The sequence below is a fragment of the Danio rerio genome, chromosome 11 (genome assembly GCF_052040795.2).
Source record: "Danio rerio strain M-AB ecotype USA chromosome 11, GRCz13ab, whole genome shotgun sequence".
NCBI lineage: Eukaryota > Metazoa > Chordata > Actinopteri > Cypriniformes > Danionidae > Danio > Danio rerio.
Window position 1 is genome coordinate 10,249,869 of NC_141031.1, and position 26,788 is coordinate 10,276,656.

A 26,788-nucleotide genomic window follows, 5' to 3' on the forward strand; every position below is an offset into this window, starting at 1 on the left:
AACAACTATATAATAAAGTTTGATTAAGTTTTTAATCAAATAATCAATGTTCATTCATACAATCTTTTTTCGGCTCCGTCCATTTATTCATCAGGGGTTGCCACAATGGAATAAACCACCAACTAAGCCAGCATATGTTTCAATTTCCAATAGCGTGTCTTTGGACGAAACCAGAGCTCCCAGAGGAAACCCATGTGAACACAGGGAGAACATGCAAAGTCCACACAAAATTGGCAACTGAGTCCAGACTCAGACCAGCGACCTTCTTGTGGTTAGGTGACAGTGCTAATCCCTGAACGACTGTGTCGGGTCCAAATAATCAATATAAAAATATAAAATACAAGATTTAATTAACCCATTAGAACTACAATAAACTATTTTAATTAAAACTGATTGTCATATTTATGAAATTGTAAATACAAAACCTAGTTAATTGTCCCTAAAAACAAGTACAGCATTAGAAAATAAGGTATGTCCAACAACAAAAGACGACAAATTGGAATCCTTGTCTAAAATCCTCACTTCCAAAAACACTACTTCCTACCCCCCCCAGGGCTTCAACACACCAAAACTATGTATAAAACAAACAACGATACTCTAAAAGACTTTCAGATCCACATTATTACCAAAACTCAACACTTCTCCCAACAGACTGACTTTTTCAAAACACTGCATATCCCGCAGAGAGAAATTTGATTCGAGTCACAGCAAGTTACAGCGAAGACTGGGTTATTCTGATCACCCCATGTATGCATGTACGCTTCCAATCTGATTTCCTTTGAGACTTGGACAACTCTGAACCAGAGGAATCCTGTTGCTCTGTCACACCGCGGCTCTCTTTCCACCTACGCTTCACCACATCCACCGCGAGCCTCCAAAAAACAAGTGTGACAAACCTCTTACTTCCAGACACAAACTCTGCCTCGCTTCCCCACACCTCGAACTCTACGCCCTGCCAAGATGATCAAGTTTCTCCCTGAGTTTCTGCGAGCACCACCCACCGGCCTCAATACAAACATACTGTCTACGCTCGTAGCTAACGCTGGCTCCTGCGCGCGACGTTCATCCAGCCACGACGGAGCGAATTTCAGCTCTGGTTTTACAGAGCATCTCAAGGGAGGGTGCAGAGAGGCGGCAGAAACTGAGAGGGAACAAAAAAAAAAAGGAAAAATATGAAGAGCAAAGGAGTGGGGCTGCGAATCCATTCCTGTCTTAGCGTGCAGCAAGCATTGCGCATCCCTCAGGACTGCCATCATCAAATCTGGGGCAGGAAGAGAATGTGAAAGCTCACTGATGGCTACTCAAATTTTTGTTGTGATGCAGCTAAATTGTATTGGATGTCATGCTTAAAATGGAAAAATAAAAAGAGCATTAATAAATTTCATCAACAAGATCCGTTTTTACAAGATGTTGATTAGCTTTTATTATAATAAGACTGTCTGGAATACTCAATTCTGATTGGCCAGTTGTAACATTCCAAGATTTGTTATTCTGATGTAACAATCAGCGTGATAGAGAATCATCCGGTTACTTCTAATAACCCTGACTGTCAGTGAATACGTCAAAGTCTCCTCAACGTGGTTATAGTTCTCACAATGCAAGTATCGTGATAATACATCTGGTCCAATTGGGTTGGGGGGTTCCCTCATTCAAAACTACATGAGTGACATATCTTGTGTGTTCTATAGTCTTTGCAATACTTTCCTATCCATATACTTAAATCCACATTCAGATTTGCTTGTCTGTCATGATATTGATTGTTTGGCACCATCTTGTGACCGAATAATGCTCATTTCTATCAGCTTTGTGTTTAATTCTAAATACTAAACTATTAGGGCTCAGAACAATGTTTTATGTCAAATTTTATGAAAGGCCCTTTTTCATGGTTTTCTTGAAATATTTGTGTCTGTTTGGTCAATAGCAACACTCCAAATTTAAGTTTTGTCAGTTTAGTGGTGTACAAAATGCACCCTCATTGGGGGGAAAGCAAATCATACTGAATTGTATGAATGTGATCGTATTAATGCATATGAATTAGCCACTAAATCAAAGAGTAACGAATTGTCGTTGACCTACATAAAAACCGCTAAAACTAATACAATATAAATGTATTTTTATGCTTAGTATTCAAGCCGCTCTCCTTGAATGTAACAATTAGATTAGTGTAGGCTGCATTAATCCATTTGGAATTTTTTTCTCTCTGTAAGCTTTGTTCATTTAAAGAGCTAAGAGTGGAAAGAGTTAATTGTAATATCTCAGATCAATGTTGCGTGTCTAATTTTTTAGCTGTGTAGCGAGCAGCTGCATAATAAGTGGAATGATGTACATCTAATCATTTATTTTCTCATAAAACCAAACAGTTGGGCTTTGACAACAACTGGCTAGATATGTATATATATATATATATATATATATATATATATATATATATATATATATATATATATATACATATATATATATATATACATATATATATATATATACATACATACATACATACATACATACATACATACATACATACATACATACATACATACATACATACATACATACACGCACACAGTTGAAGTCAGAATTGTTAGCCCCTCTGTTTAATTTTCACCGAATTTCTGTTTAAGAGAGAGAACATTTCTACACAGAATAGTTTTATTTCTAATAAATGGTTTATTTTATCTTTGCCATGATGACAGTGAATACTATTTTACTAGATATTTTTCAAGCCACCTCTATAACTAGGCAGGTTAGGGTAATTAGGGTAGTTATTGGATAAACATGGGTTTGTTCTGTAGACAGTCAAACAGAAAATTTGTTTAAAGGGGCAAAAAAGACTTTCTCCAGAAGAGAAAATATTTTCAGACATACTGTAAAAATGTCCTTGCTCTGTTAAACATAATTTGGGAAATAATAATAAAAAACCTAAAAAAAAAATATAATATATATATATAAAAACATACATATATATATATATATATATATATATATATATATATATATATATATATATATATATATATATATATATATATATATATATACAAACATACATATATATATATATACAAACATACATATATATATTAAAAAGGTGTATATGTATAATGTATATGTATCAATAAATGCTCTAGGTAGTATGTGAACTGCTTTAAATGAGACTACAAATGAGGTCTTGGTTGTTCAGTTAATAACCAAGTATTTGTTCGAAAACAAATACATTACAATCATGATTGTTTTTTTCACAATATAAATCATAATCAGTTTAATAATTTGACTGACGTTGTGAAAAATGTTGCATTTATTAAACAAAAAAAAATAAAGACAGCATTTATTCAAATCATAGCCTCACAAACTCAGATCTATTTGGCCTGTAATAAAAACTTACATTTTATAAAATCATAAAGTGCAATTTTAAGTATCTTATCTGTCAACATGTTGCTAAATGCAGAGCGTGTGCAACAAATTGACTCTGTGCTTTATTATTAAAAAATATATAAGAAAAATAAAAAATCTGGTTGCAGTTCACTTGACGGTCACCTGTGTCACTAATAACAGAGGTTGTGAATTTTACATAGAGACTCTTTGTGTAAGATCATTGTAAGCGTTCATCAACAGAGAAATGTGCTAAAAATAAACACGTTTCAAGTTAATGTTGAATCAATATTTAATCCTAATGGCAGCTAAATTGTTAATGAAATACTCTTAAATGAACACTGAATCGTTGACTAGCTCTGTACGAAAAGTAATGTCGAAGCATTGTCAGAATATTAACGCTAGCAATTCAGACTGACCTATGAGCAAACAAAAATCATCAAGTAAACAACGTCTGCAAACTATCCTTGAGAGTAACATGCTTGAATCAATAAGTCAGTTGTGTCCTTTCACATCATTTTAGAGTTTTAGACACCAAGGTGCTGCTAAAAACCATTAAAAAGCCACTCTCATCAATCAGAAGCATAAGAGTAACTAGGCTTTCAAAATCAAACATCGCCATTAAAAGAATTAAAGGTAGACGTGTACATTTCAAATCCAATTAAATGTGAACTCGGGTTACAAAAACAAAATTTCATCCGCTCATTTCCGCTCATTAGAAAACACAAAGCATATATTTTCCAAAGCAGCATGGGGTAAGCCTACGTGAAAATGAAATTTGCTCACATAAAAACAATTATTTCACAATCTGAGCATGTGATGGATGTACCGTAAATAGCACATGATCCACTAGATATGAATCAAGTGTGATATTCATAGCTAAAGAGAAGGGCTTTTACATAATTCATCCAGAAATTCTCACTGCGAGCAAATTCCTCTTGCGCCTCTCATATCCCCTCCATCTAAGGTTATAATTTTATCTAGAATATCTCTATTATCTTTTTTGCTGGCATGAGAGACAACTGTTCTTTGCCATTCATAGAATCCCACAGTTGCAATGATGATGAGCCTTGTTATACAGCATGCTGACATTATAAGTTCAACTGCAAACACTGAAAATGTCACAAAAAGCAAGATGTTCAAAACATTTTCTAAACATGTTTGGTATACCCATAGAAAGATGCTATCTGTTACCTCACTGGCCTTCACCAAGTATGATCTGGGCAAAGTGCGAACTCTCAAATTGGTAATTTTTAGTGGCTTGTTGGTGTTTTATTTATTGTTTATGAGTTGCTTTGAGATTTAAGTTGCATTAACACAGTTGACTTAATTCAAGCCAGCAAGTGACCAATGAAAGTCCAATTTGAATGAAAAAAAATATATTGGTTATAAAAATGTCAGTTACCGTTTCAATATTTGAATGGACTGCTTAATTTAGAGATGGCCAAACTAGGGCCCGAGGGCCAAAATTGGCCCTTTGTAACTTTTCATTTTGCTCACTGTCCCATCTGAGTTTTTTTTTTTTTGAATGGATAGAATGGAACACTCACATTTTAACTATTAGTATTTTTATTTATTTATTTATTTATTAGAAAATAGGCTCATTTCACAACTTCTTTAGAGTTGATGGTTGAGGCAGGAGCACTTTTAGCTTAGCTTAGCACAGACAACTAAATCGGATTAGACCATTAGCATCTCGCTTAAAAATGACCAAAAAGTTTTGAGAATTTTCCTATTTAATCAGAATCAGAACGAGCTTTATTGCCAGGTATGTTCACACATATGAGGAATTTGTTTTCGCGACAGAAGCTTCTTTAGTGCAATAGAATGATAGACAAGACAAAAAAAAACATAATAAAAATATAATAAATATATTTAAAAATAGAAGTAAAACGTGAATGCAAATATACAAATGGACAAGCTATGTACAGGTATATTGCTTTATACAATGTTATATGTGCAGCTGTTATGTGCAAATTGGCATGTAAAGGATTGTTATTAAATAAACAAGTGTATATGTGTAAAAAGTAGTGATGTTTGTTTCACAATCACTATCATCAAGTGTTTATGAGATGGATTGCCTGAGGGAAGAAACTTTCTGTGTTAGGCTGACTCTAAATACAGGCTTAGTCGGGCTTAAAGACTGACACTTCTCGTTACATACTGTAGTGTACTAATACCAACGGAAGATTGATATTTTGTAAGTCGATAGGTCTAGGAACTATACTCTCATTCCGGAGCAATAATCAAGAAACTCTACAGTAATATGGCAGCAGCAGGCACAATGATATTACATGTGTGCCTTGCAAGCATGATGACATTTGTGAGAGACAATTTATAACATCTGATGCAGATCCTAAACCATATCTACTTGAATCAGAATACATGGAAGTTCGCCAACTTTTACGCACTGCATTTTATTATTGCACTTGCTGCAGACATGTATATACAGTAGTTGAGAATAAAGAGTATTAAATTGCAAATATAGTTCCTAGTAATATGTTTATAAGAGCAACTGTTAATTTCCTATTGGCCTTAGTACATGATGTAACTACAAAATTAAAAAAAAAAGAATCAAGCTTTAAAAACCTTTGGTCAGTTGTGAGCGAGCTGCTAATAGTCTAATGAATCTAATTCAATGAAATATGCTAAGACAAGCTCCAAGTATTCCCACCAAATCTGGAGATTGGCTCTTTAACTCAACTGTTTAACTCAAGTTGAGTATTTATTTTTGAAAACTGAAGTGTTCCTTTAAGGGTAAGCAAGTTTGGTTCTAAAGAGCTACTGTCTGAACGCCAGATCAACACTCTGCAAGAATATCGCTGCATAGGACCGAACTTGCTTACCCTTGCCCTGGTCAAAGGTTATTACTGACTTCTAAAATAAGGTAAGGGTCGCTAAATGATGATCATTTTAACTTTGTGTTGAGCTATACCTTTAAACACTGCATGGCTAACTGTAGGTATACGTTTTTGGGGGTAGATTTGTTTTATTTCGCAATATCGAGATTGGACAATGTTCCCCAGCAGGAACGTTTTATGATTGTTCTTGTCGCCAGAGAGGTCGTATTAACGGGATACTTTATATAAGGTGAGCTGTCGCCAAACTCGATGGGCTGAGGTAAGGCATGCCAGGGTTGGGAAGCTAGAGACATTATCTTGATGAAGCTGTGATCAATATAGCCAGTGTAAGCCAATGAAATCCAGATAGCATCTCTTTTAATTGAGATTAGACTCTGCAAGTTCAACGTGTGCCCATCTGATTTAAGAGACGGCTCGGTCTCCCCTGTTAACTCTTCGTGGTGGGAATCAATTATGGCTTCTTCTCTTGACCTCAGGGAGCTGAGATCTGGACAGTGTTGCAGAATGAGGAGGGGGAGATCTTTGCCTGTTCTCTTTTGGGTTTTATGTCGGTGGATACATACCTCCTTTTCTACATATTTTCTTGCCGGGTTTTCTGGCACATTCCTTGGATATTCTTTTTACTGCAAAATGAATAGAAGACTAAAAAATAACATGGGAGTCCATTATGGACATTAGGAGCATGCAACAGCATAACTAGACTGTAAAAGGAAGCGAAGAGTTTATCAAGAAAGAAAAAAACAAACCAAAAAACAAGTTCTCGGACTTAAATCATTATGATAAGTACTGTACAAAACAATTCCCCCACATTTGGCTTTTGAAAATTATTTGAAAACTATTTGCTTTCGAAAATCATTGTGTCTGTATGATAAGTATAGGGTGGGGAAAGAAAACCGACCACCTAAAATGGACGTGCTGCAGCACACAGAAAAATTTGCATGTGCAGGGGATGGTGGGAAGGTTAGGACACACATACAGCCTCAGTCACACACCCACTCACACATTAAGCAGCGGCATGCATTGGGCATGCAGAGATCATGCTTTTTTTTTTTTTTCTTTTATCCCCCGCTGCACTCACTACATTCTGCATGAAGGAAACTGACACAGTGAGATGACAAAGGCAGGTCTGTCCATCCTGCCCGCACATTTACTCACCATCCTCCGTTGGCACGTATATGTTTAAGAATAAGCAGTCCTCACTCTGGTCCTGTACGTAAGATGACACCACTTCAATACTGTTGGTGAACCAAACCGGCAGCATAACGTCCGGTAGCCTGCCCTCCAGCAGAGTTTGTGGACAAACAGGGGCAAACTGAGTTGCGTTCCGGATTTCTGACCACGAAATAGGGGGTTCAGGTGGCTGGAAGCGCCTTTCGCCTGTTGGAGGTGCTGCGTAGGGAACCCCCAGGAACTGAATAACAGGCCCCAAGATCTCATTATTAAGTTCTTTTTTGAATCCCCGCACTTTTCCGTAAGTGGTAGTGACAATGGGGTCCGTTTCATCCAGTTTTTCCGAAGCAGCCAGCTGGGCATGCAGGGCCAAGCCTACTATCCAACACAAGAATGGCAGATCCAGGCTAGCACTGAGGCCTAGCCTCGGACACATGGCCTTCCAGATGCTGCTCAGGCGGTTTGGTTGTTGGAAGGGCATGGTTTAATCCTCTTCACGCTAGTCCCGCTAACAGCAGCGGCGGTAGTTTAGATCCACTCGCACAAAAGAAAGCAATCAAACCCAAGATGTCAGACGTTCCAAGAGTGAAGCTGTCAAAAATCTCAAAGCCTCTTTGCATGGCAAGTATTCCCACATGGATTGAAATACAGATCCAAGTAACATCTTCATCAGGAAGCCAGCTATTCGTCAGGTCCCATCCTATTGACAGTGTAGATTTCCATCCTGGCTACGTGCGGGGCAGGGGTGGGGGAGGCATTTGTGGCAGGTCGTCCGCAGATAAATCAAGTCCGGTGCAGTGGTTGGTCTATATCCTGCAGGAAATCAAGCAAACAAAAAGAAAAGTTAGCGACGAGGCATACTGGACAACAGTGCTGTCTTGGTGTCTATGATCTTAAAGTGCCTGCTAGCAAGCCAGGATGTGCTAGGATCACAGCTCACCAGCATGACACAGCATCTATCATGCAGACCCATGCAGTCAAGTTAACCCGGTGAGATCAGTCCAGGCTGAGACCTGGAGTGCACAATTGCAGCACTGTGATTAGGTCAATCAGTGTGCCTGCGATCAAATGCTAAAATCAAATCTGCTTTCTGGATTTGGCAGGCACAAAGCTAGAGACAGACACACTCAAGGCTTTGTCATATTTCACAACCTATTTCAATCACATACTGTGGTGTTTATTGAAGGTTTCAGACATTATAATACACACAAACAACATAACATAACAATTATTTAAATCAATTTAAAATAATATGAATGCATTTATTAAAAATATATATATTTTAAATGTTTATTAAAATTGAAGTGAAATAAAATTAAAACAAACTAGTGAATAAAAAAAACATCAGTAACTACCTTCAAGCATATTTTGATGATCACATCTGATAAACACAGAATGTTTAGTGTATCCTTTATTTCATTCTTCCTTAAGGTCATATTTTTCTATTTTTAAGAGTATGGGCACTATACACGATATAGCTGCAAAGTCTAATGTGCATGGTGCAAAAGCATTAGCAAGAGTATCCTAATCCACTTTTGCTAATATAAGGACGGAAAAACACGTTCTGTGTCCGGCGCATGGTCTAACAGGGTTCTGCTTATTCTCCTAATGAGTTATGGGTGTGTTTTGAATATAGCATGCATTAAAGCAATCAGAGTCTCATCTCCCATTCCCTTTAAGAGTCAGTTGCGTCGCGCCATGGGGCATATTTACGGACTTTGTAAGTTAAACGCTTTACCAGCGAGAAAACAGTTTAACAGACTGTCTGCAGAGCGAGGATAAAGAATGAGCCTCCTCCATTCAGCCTCTTTACTTTCTCTTTTTCTTTACTTTTATTCTTTACTCATTTACTTTCGTGGAGAAGGAAACTTAATCCAAGTGAAGACATCTATTAGCCTAAATATTTAATTTGCCTTGTTAAGCGCAAAAATTTGTTTCTAAATTATTTCTAAATTCAGTTCTCATTTCCAGCAAACGAATAAATAACCAATAATAACAAAGTGAGGTAAAAAAAAAACTGAGTTATATCCAAACACGTCTTATTCTTATGCCCCATATTGATGCATACGTCTCCAAAACCAGACAGGTGGACAAATCTAAACTTGTTTTTTTATTTAAAACAATTATAAATATGTATGTAATAAATAACACTTATAATAATAATAATAATAATAATAATAATAATAATAATAATAATAATAATAATAATAATAACAACAACAACAACAACAACATTATACAAATGTAAATTGTCATAATAAACTGAATAGGCACCCCGAGATGAGGCATGGAGGTAGTGCTTTTTTTATTTATTTAGTAAATAATATATATTTTTAAAAACTTCTTAACAATTAAATTCCTTTATTTATTTATTTTTTCATATGCAAACATATTTGTGTATTTATTTGTGTATTGCTGTACATCCTTTGAATATTATGTAATGTATATGAACCCACATAGGCGCATAACCAGGGCTGAAGTGGGACTCCTTTTCAGCCCTGTAGTTTCAAGCCTTAGACCGGCCCACCTCAGTTCACGACTATTAAAATAACGTTGTTTCCAATTAAGTTTCTAATGACATTGTCACATCTTTTTCAAGGACCCAGCTGTTTTAGAGCTTTAAATGTTTTTCATAAATATGAGAACTTTAAAGGGTAGCTAAATCTCCAACACTATTCTTCAAAACACCACAATGTCCTTTCCAGCGATATCTGAATATATATTCTGTGCAAAATCCTTTATAGATATCCAGTCCTTTGTCAAACAAACAATAAAAATAAAATATGTACACCTATATAATAACCCAAACAGTATTGTATGTCTTAACACCAAAAAAAAAAAAATAAAAATAATATATATATATATATATATATATATATATATATATATATATAAAACATATTACTCAGGTGAGGTTTGAGTTCGGGTCGGCGGACCACTGAACCAAAATGGCGCTAGTGAGTTTGGAAGAAAAATAAATAAATATTGCACTGTTACCAGCAAGACTCTTTCTATTGATGGTTTAATCTTTTTCTCCCCTTTTTAGATTTCTGATCAAGTTATGTAAGATTTATTAATGTGTTGTGAATCATCTGATTTTGGTGTAATATTCATTAATATTTATTATTCAAATTCATGTTCACTAAGGTGCCGCTGTTTGGGGTCGATTGACAGTTACATCATCAATTCATCCGGGAATTCATACAGGAATTCTCCCGTCCTCCTGATTAACCAATCCGGGCCTGCACAACCTATGGCGCACTTCTGTTCAGATTTTATTGAGAACATTCACTCTCCATTTGATCATGTTCTGCATCGCTTTTGCGTAAATGTTCAGTGGTACCAAATAAACAAACCCATGTTAAACAGCTACAGTAACTAGCAAACTTGAAAGCAAGCAAGTGAAAGGCAACAACAAAATCAATCACAATCCATGCTTTTAGGTAAATACAATGAAGTATAAACACCTTGCCTTGGTGTGTCTCCTCACAACACATCCAAAAATTATCACACGTCAGGTCACTATGTAAAGAGCAGGTTTTATTTTGTGGCTTTTTAAACATATTCAACCACATGAGCATTTACTCTATAAAAGCAGCTTGATGATTTTCGACTTTATTTGAAAGTGCCTAAAACCATCTGGAAATGGACCATCTGAAAATGTTTTAGACTTCATCCACTTCACATTAAATTGCTGAAAACACATCTTAATATGAGGTTTCAACAGGGCTCTACTTCACTGTTTACTTGCTTGCATGAAGTGGATGAATTTACATGTTATAAATCCAACAGCTCTAAATCTCCACACTGCAGTGCAGGCTAGTCTGTCAGCGTCCATTCCCTGTCATAGATCAACAATCAGGTTCATTCTAACAATTATTACAGGATGAAATACATTTACCTACATGCATTTAAAATCTAAATATTTCACAAGACAATATATCAGATAGTCCTGAGTTATGAAGTGCTATTGTGTTGAAGAAAAAAAAAAAAAACTCATGCGGGGGATTAAAGAGCCCCTATTATGGGGTTTTTGAAAATTACCTTCCATGCAGTGTGTAACAGCTCTAAGTGAATGAAAACATCATTTAGGGGTTTAAATCTGAAATCTGAAAAAGCACCATGTTTAATATGACTCAGAGTTGAGTCAGTCAAATGAAATATTTGTTTTGTGTTTGGATCATGTGACTGCTCATAAATAAAATTACAGTGAAGTATTCAGTTTCTGAGTAGCCTATATTAGGTTAAATAATTTTTTTAATGTCAATCCATATTACACTACTTTGACCATAATGAACCAGGATTTACAAACTATTCACAGCACTGAAAGTATTCTCCTGGAAAAAAAAAACTCAGTCACAAGAGTAAGAACAAAAACAAATTGTAAGAATAATTTACAGTGAGGTGCACATCACGTCTGCACAACCGGTAAGTAATTGAAGCGATTTATGCATCACTGAGACACAGCACACAGCCCTCCAGTATCTGTGGACACTTCAGAACATTTGAGATCTAGTATGCCTACATGACAACTTTCTAGTGCCTTATAATAGGGTACATTTATGGCTTTTGTTGGCTTACAAATTACTCAGAATACAGAGTACGCGCAAGATCAGATTTGGATCGATACCAACCGGCCAATTCCCTATCCAGCAAAAATATGCAATATCGAACCGATACTCAATTCAAGTATCCCTACTACTATTAAAATGTTATAAAACTGTCAAATTTTAGGAACAAAAACTGCAAAAAAATCTTTGATATATATATATATATATATATATATATATATATATATATATATATATATATATATATATATATATATATATATATATATATATATATATATAAGTATTATTATCATTTTTGTTAGAAAATTACTAAATAAATACTCAGCAAGTTTTTATTCTTACCTTTTAAATTTCCTTATTTTTCAGACTTAAAATTATTTTAATTAGTGTTTTATGCATTAACAAACAGACCTTGACCAAAACAAGTGTCAAGTAATTAACAAAAAGCTCCAGTGCTATGAAAAATCCACAAGCTCAACATTAACTGAACACATATTGTTAAAATAACACAACAAGAAGCAGAATCTTAAAAATCCCTCCACATCAATTTAGTACATCATCCTCACAATCCTCAACAACCTTGCGAATGAGCAGGAACTATATTTGGATCCCCACCAGAACACAAGACTTAATAAGGAATGGAGGTTCGTCTTCCCCAGTGGACGATGCGACGAGCGGATTCGGAACAAGCTTTCGCTCAGCACGGTAAATGAGAAAAACACCTCTGCTTCCACCACCTTACAATAGGCTTTATGTTGCAGAATAATGGGGCGTTTGTCTCGAGGACTACTGTAACACCACACACAGCCTCCTCTGCACACAGCTCGCCAACAACCAGATCATTCATGATGATGAGCCCTGCAGATCCGGACTGAGCGCAACACAGCCAGGGGTGTTTCCTAAACAACGACAGAATTCGCTGCTGAGCTACAGATCACAATACTTTTGCCTTAAAAGAAACACAATTACTTTACTTAAAACAGTGAGTATACTAATTGTAACTTGGAACTGTTAAATTATACAGTTCAGTTACTTAATTTTACATAAAGTCATTTTTTTAGACAGGAAATATTATAAGTGGTTTGGTTATAAAAAAAAATGTAGCTGAAATTAGGTCCAGAGAAGCACACTGAATGGGTCTGAATAAGACTTTTGAGTCATAAGTCTTGTAGGCTAGAATCTATGGTTCACAATCATGTGAAGATTGTTCTGTTCTCTCATTCAGAGACATTTCAACGATTTAATATTTGTAAAGTCTATTTTGGGTCAGCATACTGTATGCGTGGGAGTGACAGTGGTCATGAATAATTCACACATGGAGAGACAAAAGACACTCCTCCATAGGCTAATGTTCACCCATCCAGGGCATTGTAAAGCAATGTCCAGCTGCAAAAGCTAGCCCAAAGTAAATGCTTGTTGTATTACTTGCACAAAATAATGTATTTGAAATTAAAAACTTTCTTGCGCATTAATCCAGCATTTAAAATAATTTCTGAATTATTCTGAGACTAAAGTAGGGTAATGACAAAAGCTTTTACCACAAGAATAAATAATATTTTAAACATGAAAAATTATACTGAATCACTTTAAATCGAAATAATATTTTAAAAACCTATATATATATATATATATATATATATATATATATATATATATATATATATATATATATATACACATGAAACGTGATATGTGTTATTTACTCATTTTTTTATTTTTATTTTTTTACCAGTCAAAGTTTGGAAATGGTTAACCATGGCTGCAATTAATTGGGCAATATATATAGTATATATTATATATATATATAAATATATATAAATATATATATATATATATATATATATATATACATATATATATATATACATATATACATACATACATACATACATATATATATATATTTATATATATATATATATTTATATATATAATATACTATATATATTGCCCAATTAATTGCAGCCATGGTTAACCATTTCCTAACTTTGACTGGTAAAAAAATAAAAATAAAAAAATGAATAAATAACACATATCACGTTTCATGTTCTGAATAAAGCAGCATCAGATCATGGTGGTCCTGTGAGGTCAAATGGGCCATAATTCCAACTTATTCCGGAGGACAATGAAACGACCTTAAAGCCAGCGGGCTGCGTTTGTTTGTGGGCGTGCACGAATTCAGGCAGCTGTCATCATCATTTGTGTTAACGGCCGACACGGGAAGAGCCTGTGTGATGCCCGCTCTGCCGGGAGATTTTTATGGATTATCAAGCAAAACAACATTTGTTTTTAAAATGAGTTGAAAAGTTTACCTTCCAAGCTTTATGCAGGTATTCTCTCAAGTACCTCTCTCATATATTTGTAGAGATTCCAGTTTTTTCTGACCACAGTTTACATGAAATATGTGATTATCGTATCCAACTGGCCTGGATTGCCATGGAATACAATGTAATGGTTAAGCAATGAGAATAATTTGGCCAAATAGAGAAAAAAAAAAACAAGAGAAAAATTTGTTTTTATCATAAAAATCATCATTTTATCATTATTATTTTGTGAGAATAAGAATTATTATTATTTTGTGCATTTTGCAACTGGATTCACATGTTTTGACAACAGTACCCTTTCTGTAGCACCCATAATTTTACCTGCAAATACAAAGAGTGTCATTTCTTTGAATACTACTTAAAGGATCAGTTCACTTAATTATTAAAAGTTTTAATTACTGAAAACATAGATGAGCAAAGTCATTTTTACAGTTTTTATTGCCACTCAAAAGAGTTCTTGGAGCTTCATGATTACAGTTAAACCACTGAAGTCACATGGAATGTTATGACAATGTTTTTGGTTCTGGACTTTAAACATTTTATGATCATTGCTGTCTTTGGAGAATCAGAGAACTCTCAGATTTCATCTAAAAAAATTAATTAATTAATTAATTTTTGTTCTGGAGATTAATGAAAGTCCTAGGGGATTGGACAAACATGAGGATGAATAGCAGAATTTTCATTTTTGGGTGAACTAACACTTAAGAGGACTGCTTCCCTTATTTTGCTATATTATTCAGGTTTTTGATCTTACTCATGCACATAGAAACTCAAACTAAAAGATGCAGATGTTGGCATGCTTATTTGGTCACTTTCAAGTCCATATGTTTCTGAACATTTATTGGAAAAATGCATTAAGGAAAATAAATGTTTTGAACTTTGGTTGACTAACAATGATTTCGGAAAAAGTAACCCAGACAGAGAACACACAGGGCTGAATGGAGTAGGAGCTGACCTCTTTTGACACCCATGTAATGGATTCCACAGACAATGCTTAGAGAGCCTCCATCCCATCTGATCAAAATATGCAGCCCAGAGGTCTAATCTACTGTAATAAAATGGGCCGATTTCAGTAATAGCACTGCAGTTTTGTATTTTGTTAATGGTGAACCAGAAACTGCTTGCGTTTTATTCCATTCAAAAGGTTTTCAAACAGAACAGTCCAATTCTAGAAGGGCTGAGCTAGAAACAGATTACTGTGGTCTAATAGGTTTTTAACAGTGGTCGGTTTTGACAACATCATATTAACTTTTTAAATAAAATGCGCATATTTTAGTCATTTTAATAAACAATCATATTTCAAGACATTAAAGTAAACCCATTTGGTTTTCATAGACACACCAGTGTATACTATAGTTTGTTGTTTGTGAAAAAATTCCTAATATAATTAAAATAATGTTAATATATTATTTAATATCCTAAAATATTTAAAATTTTAATATTATAATAGAATTATTTTTAGTAACATTTTAATACAATAAATAATAATAATAGCACAATAATAAATATACAAACAAACAAATAAATAAATAAATAAATAAATAAATAAATAAATAAACAAACAAATAAATAAATAAATAAATACATTTTATAATATTGTTTAAGGTACACTCACTGGCTACTTTATTAGGTACACCTGTCCAACTGCTTGTTAATGCCAATCACATGGTAGCAACTTAATGCATTTAAGCATGTAGACGTGGTCAAGTCGATCTGCTGCACCTCAAACAAAGCATCAATATGGGAAAGAAAGGTGATTTAAGTGACTTTAAACATGGCATGGTTGTTGGTGCCAGACAGGCTGGTCAGAGTATTTCAGAAACTGCTGATCTACTGGGATTTTTATGCATAACCATCTCGAGCAGCAGTTCTGTGGGAGTAAATGCCTTGTTGATGCCAGAGGTCAGAGGATAATCGCCAGGCTGGTTCTAGATGATAGAAAGACAACATTAACTCAAATAACCACTTGTTACAACTAAGGTATGCAGACAGGTCTCTAGAACGCATAACATGTTGAACCTTGAGGCGGATGGGCTACAGCAGCAGAGGACCACACCAGGTGCCACTCCTGTCAACTAAGAACAGGAGACTGAGGCTACAATTTGCACAGGCTCACCAAAATTGGACAAAATAAGATTGGAAAAAACATTCCGCTGAATTATTTTGGGAGTATCATAGCTAAACCTTAATATGTGACATAAAAAAAATAATATCTTAATAACTTTTATTTAATGTTTAAATGCAAGTCCAATTAGAAGCACTTAATTTGGTAAACAAAACAAGTCTCTCATATATCTGCTAAAAAACAGAAAATATTACTTCACAAACTGTATTTAAAAAAAAATCATAAGCATACTTCCATATAAGTAAATATAGATTTACACACATTTACTCAAATAAACAAACAGAATTAATGATGGCTAAAAATCTGCAGAAAATCTGCGGAATTCTGTGCGTAGGCCTACTGATGAGTCTCGATTTCTGTTGCCTAGTGAAATTACCAGTGAAGTATTGTTGAAATGATTGACATTTTTGCAAGTATTAGTAGTGTGTGGAACGTTTCCTTGTGTCTTATATAAACAAAAACAAAAAATAAGAAGAATAAGAATAAAAACTTATTTTAATTTTTGAAAAAATGTACAACAATAATTAATGATTTTACATTACTGTGTTATTATTGTGTGTTTACATTTTGAGTTGGGGTAGAAAATAATAACAGGGCTCGAAATTGCGACCATTTTGGTCGCATATGCGCCCGAAATTTTATCTATGCGACCTCAAAAAATATTTGGGTGCATTTCTGCGAGTGCTTAAAATAGTTGTGTGCGACCAGTTTTTACTGCAAAATGTTCACCACATGCGCGGATTCGGGAGACATTCACGCAGAATGCATCTCTCTAAGCTCTTTGTCTGCACTTGAAACGGGAAACGCATCGCTCAGGAATGGTTTAAAACAGTTGTCATGTCATCTTGCTGCAGTAACAAGTCCGTAATGCTTGCCCCGCCTTCGCGCTCTTCTTATTGGCCCACCACTGCTCTAGCACTGAACGCGAATGATTGGTTAATATCAGCTGTCAATCACTCAGCCAGCGCCTTCTTGCTTGGGATGACAGAGAGAGCTACTACCGCGAAAAACTAAAGCGCTAAAAATGAGAATGAAAATGACACTGACAGATTTTGTTTTAGAAACCATGACATCTAAAGTTATAAATAATGACACATCTTAGTTGTGATCATGTGCTGAATGTTAGTCCACCATCTACACTTTTCCAAGAGTGGATAAAAGACTCCGTTGGCTTCAAGTCCGCTATTAAAAGTCTGTGGGATGAAGTTTTCAGGTAACAGTTTGCCACATCTAGCACGAGAGCTTCTGTTTAATCCTTCATAAACGCCAGATGCTATCCGCTGTGCAAGGGACAGCTATATGTAAAATTTAACACTACGTACAACATCGGCATCGCAAACGGGCTTACACTGAGTAAACTAATATCGCTACTCATGAAAAGACAGTATTGCTATTTACATGACGTATGCATATAATAAGGCACATTATATGTCAAAAGCATCAGTGCAATATCAGACAGCACTTGTGAGAACAGCACAGTTATGCCGTTAACAGATTCATTCAAGCAGTGCGTGCAGGGCCGGTGAGCGCTCCGTGTATGCTTTGGTCACTCAGTCATGTTATAAAATGTATTTTCTTGTGATAACGGGATTTCGATGAGAAATATTTTCCTCACGCTTGCATATATATATATATTTTTTGCTTGTTAGTTTGATTACTGTTGATTTCAAATGCAATAAATCTGTTTGTATAAAACTTGTAGTAACGGTGCTCTTAATTGGTGGGTGCGACTAAATTTTGGCTGATGCGCCTAACTTTTTAAAGTTAGGAGCATCGGTGCTACCAAGAAAAAAGGTTAATTTCGAGCCCTGAATAATATACAATTATTTGATCATTCAATAAATATTATTATTATTATTATTATTATTATTAATATTATCATTATTATTATTATTATTATTATTGTTATTATAATTATGGACTGTTTTAAGAAACTTCTTAAGACTCAACGCTTTTACATTGCTTTTAACTTAGGATGATTATTATTTTATTTTTTTATTCTATCTTATGGTTCATATTTTTATTGTTTTGTTGTAGCTTTTTATTGTTGTGCTGTTTTTGCTATTGTTAGTATTTTGCCTTGTAGTCCTTTGAACAGCACATTATGTATTATTATTATTATTATTATTATTATTATTAGAATAATTATTGTTAACTTCCGGCTGCATTTTTATCCTTTATAGCAACAACTTGGTTCTACCCCATTTCAACATTTTTTTTTTTGATTATTTCCAGTAAAGCTCATAATTGATAAAAAAAAAAAAAAAAATTGTGTCAAAAACAAACCCGTTCTGCAAAGCTGAATCTGTTAACTGGAGTGTTTTATTTATCCATGATTAGTCCGTCTCACTTTGGCCCAGTTGACATTTCTACTCCCCTCACTTCATATTTCAAAACAAATTGCTCCTATTGACGGTAGCCTATCAATGACAAGCTTCAAAAAGATGCAAAACAGTCTGTTCTAGCGCATAATGAGATAAACAGAGACGCCAGATGAGAAATCCAGTGCATTGATTGTGTACTGTATTGTTAATGAGCCTATAAAATCGCCTAGGAGATTTTTACAATAGAGTGAGAGGGAAGAAAAATAAAATAAAACCTACTGCTTAAACCTATTACACCTATAATAAACGCCTTCATTCCATGTTTGATAGTAAATTTACTTATTTGACACCCCCATTAAAAAATTATATAAATAAAAACATTAATTAATTAAAATGTTTCTTGAGCACCAAATAAGCACTTCAGAATGATTGAAGAATCGTGCATGTGACACTAAAAGCAGGGGTAATGACTCCTAAATCGAGTTTTTACTTTTATCATTTTAAGATAAAAATATTTGTATTTATTTATTTATTTATTTATTTATTGAGTTTGTAATGAGATTAATATATTGGCTCAAAAGGTCAAAAGATAGAAAGGGGGCTTAGAGCACTGAATAGAGAAATATCCTCTGAGACAGTACACGTAACAATCTCTGTCGGGATCTTAATAGTGTTTTCTTTGCAGATAAACAGAGAAACCAGAACACAGACACTGTAAATCTCTATAGGATACACACAATTTCTCTCAATTTCCCTTTAAACCATCTCATGCTATGCCTTTGTTTTTTACTTACAGTATATTCGTGTATCTATACTCCAAGTGTTTTTTGTAAGGCTGGTGTACTTATAGCATCGTCCCTCATATGCATTACTTCTGTTTGAACTGCTAGAAATGCTAAGAATTGGATACGCATTTGTTCACATGGTCAAACATAAATTCAGCTTTGCCAAAAAATAAATAAATAAATCAGCTCACTTTAGAGTACATTAATCTAGTCCTTCTCCTTTCATCAATTAAATCCTACCCAAACTATTTGTTTTGTGAAATATTTTGGCTGTTTAGCTTCGGAATAAATGCCACTGATGTTATATAATGGAAACAAAATAAAAATAAAAATAAGAAACATTCGTGAATTTTCCCCTGTGGGTTTGATATCTTTGTCTCTCAATGCCATGCTTGTGTATTCTCTTGAAGTTTTTTTAGTCTGTTTTGTCATTTCTTTCAGCTTGAAGTGCTTATCGTGTAGCTCCTGCTGTGAGTTGTCCTGTTAAAGACCGAGAGCTCTTAAGCCCAGGACTGTGAATCTCAGTTATAGTTACAGATCCTGTGTCTCAGATAAGACTTAAGCACACCTACAAAAAACAAAGAAAAAAATAAAGAACTATTTAAAAGAAAATAATTTCATCAGCTATTTTTATTATTGCAATTGAATATTTTATTTAAAAAAAAAGTGTTTTGTTGAAGAGGAAATAATTACAAATCAGATAATAATAAATAAAACACTAAGAATGCATTAAAATGTTTAAAAATGGAGAGTAAAGACATTTATTATTTGTATTTCATTATTTATTTTATGCACAGTAACTTACAAATGTGCATTTAACCATTTATTTAATATTTAATTAAATATTTTTACAAACTGCCTACCAGGTTTACAGTAATTAGCTTTTTTTTATTATTTAAAATAACACCTTTTTATACAAAAATAATCCACCAGATTTAACGGATTCATTTAGACAGCAGATTTAACAATGAAGAAAGCATGTGCCTACATGAATTAGAGCTGCAGAATTAATCAAAAAAAGACAGCGATCTCGATTCGACCCCCAAGACGATCCTAATCCAGCATTTCTACGATTCTGCTAATCATATTGTCAAGTTCAGAAGAAAAGCAAGGGCGGCTGCATGAGTCTTTTCATGGTTTCACATACATTGCTCAGCGACATGGACACCTCCAAATGATGTTGAAAGAGTCACATACTGTATTTATATGGTATATTCACCTAAAAATGTCATTTTTTTCTTCATATAATGCTATATTCCCGGCTGGGAAATCACACGTGACGTGAGCTGCTATCACAGAGAGTGGGGGTGGCGCTCTCTACTTAATGATAGATGCGTGTGCGTCTACTTAAGAGCACAAAACCTGCATAGGCTGTAAGTAGCAGGTAATAAAGTAGTAAATAATATTCAGTTTGTGGCACAGATTGATCGTTTGGGTGCCGGGCGTGAAGTATGAACAGCACTTAGCAGTGAAAATGAAACCGAAAGCGTGCACATCATTTAGAAAAATCATCGCATTTTAGAGTTATGATAACGACAAGCATATGTTTTGTTTTTTCTTTCATAGCGAACACACAGTTGTGCATGAAAATAAATGTTTACAGTGTCAGTATAACTACTTCAGCTTATATAATGTTGATTTTACCAGTGCACTCAATTGTCAATCACAGATTGCAAGCATAGGCCTATATCTCAAACATAATTCAACATCAGAAATACTTTAGTGGAATAGAATTCTCTATACAAACCAGGAGACCTGCATATACTCTTATTATTGTTGTTTTACCATATCTTTGAGAAAAAACAATACTAATTGCAGACTCATATTAACCTTTTACATCTACAGAATCGTGAGAAAATCGTGATCATAAATAATTCTCATTTTACCCAGAATCGTGCAGCTCTAACATTCATTCATTCATTTTCTTTTTGGCTTAGTCCCTTTTATTAATCGCCAACTTATCCAGCAAGTTTTTACACAGCGGATGCCCTTCCAGCCGCAACCCATCTCTTGGAAACATCCACAAACACATTTACACATCATACACTCCGGACAATTTAGCCTACCCAATTCACCTGTACTGCATGTCTTTGGACTGTGGGGGAAACCGGAGCACCCGGAGGAAACCCACGCAAAGGCAGGGAGAACATGCAAACTCCACACAGAAACGCCAGCTGACCCGAGGTTCGAACCAGCGACCTTCTTGCTGTGAGGCAACAGCACTAACTACTGCGCCACTGCTGAATCTTCCAGCAATGACTGATTTGTTCTGTGTACATAAAATACACAACTGTTATAATCTTCATTTTGAAGTATGGAATTAAAAAAATCGACTGCAATAGTTTATCAAAATGCTGTAGTTCTTGTCAAAATACAAATCTACCTCCTACGTAAAGAACATGACAAACATCTACTTTCCTATTCATACTGGCACCTGAGTACAACAGAGATGAGAAAGGTAGAGTGCAAAGCGGAAAACAAATGGCTGATTATTTTAGCGAAGGCCATCAGAAGTTGTGAACTGAGGCCAGGAGAGTGAGTTACTGCAGCAGTCGGTCAAATCCGCGGCCATTTCATCAGCGCAAGCTCACACTCACCTTAATGATCTCATCTCAACCGCAATAAGACTTTGGGAGAAATTTATAGGCCAAAGTTTATATGATTATAGTGAATATGCTTAGCTCGCAGGTCACGGTGCCGGTGCTGGTGAGTTTGGGGAATCTAAAGTCTGATTGAGGCGTTTATTACAGCCGCCATCAAAGACTCATTAAAAATTAACCATCATTTGCATGACGGAGTGATCCATCATAGCATCAGAACAGTCAGTAGCGCCATCCGCACATCATTTAAGAGTGGTGCAACACAGTGACAGTAAACATCAGGTCTTTTTTCAAAACTATCATGCTAGAAGTATAGTGTGCAGGGTGGGTGGGGGTGGGGGGTAGTCAATATGGCTAATTAAGAATCCGCAAACATTAGAGGAACAACTCAAGCAAAAAAATTACAGACTACCCTCACGCCATTCCAAAACCACACACTATGACAAATGCTGGGTTCCACACAACCATTTTGTGTTAGGACAACATGAAGGAATTAAGTTACCTTACTAGTTTCTGCAGAATTAGGTGGCTTAAACATAAAACAATTAAAAGTAGTCTCCAAAAAAAACTTAAGATTTATTTTTTTCATTTTATTTTAATAAAGTAGTTTGAACAAACGCCATTTTTGGAGTGTATGCTACTATTTTTTTATTTTTGTTTCCAAAAAAACCACCTCTAAATGTCACTCAACAATATTTTCATTTTCATTTCACTTTATGAAGCTTATTGTCTAAAGGAAAAACTGCACATAAAATTATCCCTTTAGATATTTCCATAATTTCTAAACTATAAAAAGTAACTGGACAGATTACACAATCAAAATGTTTTCTCACCCTTCATTATAAAAGAAGGTATTGAAATATCTGCTGAGGAAAAAAGTTAAAGTTTTAGAATGACGAGACAGTCAGTAAATAACTCAATTTTAATTATTTCAAATATGCAAAGTATGTGTGATTTATTTGTACTAATTAATTCTCTTAACCCAGTTCACCACTCGAATACTATGCACTAAAAAAAAAATTCTGCACTGTAAAACCTAAAAAGTGTAACTCAAACCATTTGAGGAAACAGTTCAAAAATGAATCCTAATGAGTGAACTTAATCTATTTGAGCAAACGAAGCAATTTGAGCACAGTAAAACCCCATAAATGAAGAGAACTCACACCCACTGAGTACCGTAAAACCCAATAAATTAAGGCAACTCAAATCGTTTGAGAATGATTGCTATACAAAACATTTGAATAAAAAAAAAACTAATCTGAGTACTGTGAACTTACTCAATTTAAGTTGAAGTAATGATGTATTTAATTAACTCATTACCTTTAACACTAAGCTCAAAACTCTTTTCAAATGAATAGAAATAACAATTTTGAGTTGACTGTTGGGTTTTACATTTTGGGTTCCACACAATTCCACGCATATCGATCAATACCTAGTTCAGACTGCACAATTTTCAAAGTAGATGTTTTCACACTGCATGACTATTTGGGGTAGCGTTGTCGCTGCTTAGTTTACACTGCAAGATTTGACGAATTTGAAGAATTGACAACAGGGGGTTTCACACTGCATGACTTTAGAATAGAAAGAATCGCTGAAAACTTTGTCTCAGTCAGCAAACACATGCGAGAAGTGACATGAAAACAACACAAGATCACGTATCTTTTGTTATTAACTACATAATAAGAAAGAAGCCTTTAGTGGGGTAGAAAGGGTACTTATATTCCTCACCTGGCATTTGAAGGGATTAGCAATTTGCCCTCAACTTTTCTTTTTCGACCCAATTGTGATATTGCTCAGTTGACAAGTCAAACAGACACAGGTGGTCCTGACAAATTTCTGCTAGTTTTTCCTTCAATTCTTGGGTCCAAATAGACTGAAAAGAAGCACTTTTAACTCCCCCCCCCCCCAACCTCCCGCTGAACTGCAGATACCCATACTAGTGGATGCTGCTCTCATTGGCTGTAAGTAATCATTAATGTTTTTTTTTTTTCAATCAAAACACATTTTACAATAAAATTAATGCTAAAATCATGCAGTCTGAACTCGGCATAAGTTAACATAATTTTCCTAACAAATTTAGGTGGATTAAACCTAAAAAAATTAAGTTGCCCAGAAAAAAACTCAAGAATTGTGTAATTGCATTTTAAATAACCTCATTGGTTTAAATGTAAATGTTAAGGCTCTCTCACAACAAAGTATTGGGAGTAGTATGCTCAAATCTGTCAATCAAGGTCCAGCTTGACCAATAGTAAGAGTTTGGGGCGAGGCTACGGTCAGTTTAAGCAACGAACTTCAAATCTAGCAAAGCTTATTTCAGCAGAACATACAAATATATACATACAGACCCCATATTTATTTTTCCCAATTTCAGTTTAACTGAGAGAAGATTTTTTTCAACATATTTCTAAACATAATAGTTTTAATAACTCATTTATAATAACTGATTTATTTTACTTTTGCTATGATGAGTCAATAATATTTTAACAGATATTTATCAGGACACTTTTATGCAGATTAAATTGACATTTAAAGGCTTAACTAGGTTAATTGGGTTAACTAGGCAGAATAAGTTATTGTATAATGATGGTTTGTTCTGTAGGCTATCAGAAATAAAGGTGCTAATAATTGAGCTTAAAATGTTTTTTTTTTTAAGTTTTTAAACTGTTTTATTCTAGCTGAAATAAAACAAATAAGACTTTCTCCTGATAAGAAAATATTATCAGACATACTGTGAAAATACCTTTGCTCTTTTAAACATCATTTGGGAAATCAAAAAAAATAAATAAAAAAAATGGGTGTTTAATAATTCTAATTCAATTTTTTTTTTAATTTTCAATAATTCTAATTTAATTTTAACTGTATATATTTCAAACTTTTAAAAAGTAGCATAATATAGCAGCATTAATAATTATAGATTAACATTTTACCTGAGTACAAAATTCTGATTATTAACTAGTGACGGGACCTTTTAACAGCCTATAATTAATATATTAGCCATTTTTTTGTACTTAATTTATATCTATTTGAATTCTACATGATATTATTTTACACCCCTAGTCATTACCTAAATCTCACTATACTATCTTCTTAGCTATTAGGCAGTAAATTAGAAGTTTGAGCTGAATGCCACAGTTAACGTTTTGTTATCAGCACGAATTGTACTTTAAATTCAAGCATGCCTATAATAATAAATAATTAGCATACAGCTTTAAAAAGAATGTGGGGTGAGCAAATAACCCATTTTAAATGTTCAAGTGAACCATTCCTTTAAGATTCTAATGAGGCTGTGTGTAAAAGAAACGCACAATAGAGCAAATGCGCAATGAGAACACCTCCATCTCCTGAGACTGCAGAGAGCTGCATGTGAAGATGTGATGACAGAAAGCAGATGTCGATGTGAAACAAGCAGAGATGAAAGCCAAAGACTAATTTTGACGACCGGTACTTTTTGTCCTCGAATGACAACACGAGCAGACGTCAATCGAACTAAAAAGACAAACCCAAAGTGAGACTGCTGCAGCAGAGCTGATCTTACTGACGTACGCCGCATTCAGTGTCAAGTATAGTCACAGAAAGACTTTAAAAGCATTCTGTGAAAAATCGCACAAACGCACATATGCAAATCTCAACGCCTACGCTCTCCGAAAAACATACACAATTACGCATTGCTCATTCGCAGCACCTGCAGCAGCGAATGCTTGGAGAAATGCTGAGGTGTATGACCACCGCTGGGCTTTGCATTATTCATTACAAAGGTACAGCTAGAGGCTTATCTGCATGTCCAACTCAAACATACTGACTCACTTCTTCACATATACAAACATGAAACACAAGATTCCTTTCTAATGCATACATGCTATATACAGAAACAGGGTCTTTCATTTTGTTTGGCAGTTCTGAACACTAGCTTTGTTTAATTTACGAAACTTTTTGGGGGATATTTTGGTGCATTCAAGGTAGAATTGTTCTTCGTTGTGATGACAGGTTGATTTGCAGCAATATGGCTTTTTGACAGTGAAAAGACTGTAGTTGAGTCCTAAAAACTCTGTAAACTCTGCAAACTGCAATGAAGGAACTGTTGAGTGCATGATTAAACAAATTGTCCAAACGCACTTGCAATGACGGTTTTATTATTATTATTATTATTGTTATTATTTTGTTTCCTTTTATTTGCTTGCACATATTTCTGTTAAACTGTTGCTTTAGTTTGGATGGATGGATGGATGGATGGATGGATGGATGGATGGATGGATGGATGGATGGATGGATGGATGGATGGATGGATGGATGGATGGATGGATGGATGGATGGATGGATGGATGGATGGATGGATGGATGGATGGATGGATGGATGGATGGATGGATGGATGGATGGATGGATGGATGGATGGATGGATGGATGGATGGATGGATGGATGGATGGATGGATGGATGGATGGATGGATGGATGGATGGATGGATGGATGGATGGATAGATAGATAGATAGATAGATAGATAGATAGATAGATAGATAGATAGATAGATAGATAGATAGATAGATAGATAGATAGATAGATAGGCTCTGTGTAGTGAATGCTGCTCCATCTGAAAGCATGTGGTGGATAACTGGCTTTACTGGCAAAATAGCATGCAAAATCAGCAAGACCTAATTC

The 26,788-nt window shown here is 34.7% G+C and overlaps 1 protein-coding gene across 31 annotated transcripts in view; it reads right to left on the reverse strand.

The window, feature by feature from the left end:
* nlgn1 (neuroligin 1) overlaps window positions 1–26,788 on the reverse strand; it is a 786,090-nt gene that overhangs the window by 382,165 nt on the left and 377,137 nt on the right. For 27 of the 31 annotated variants that reach the window (XM_087271568.1, XM_087271573.1, XM_087271572.1 and 24 more), the window contains one exon: window positions 7,389–8,216. In XM_087271568.1, the coding sequence (XP_087127694.1) occupies window positions 7,389–7,884 (496 nt within the window). In that variant the 5' untranslated portion in view covers window positions 7,885–8,216. 31 annotated transcript variants of the gene reach the window in all.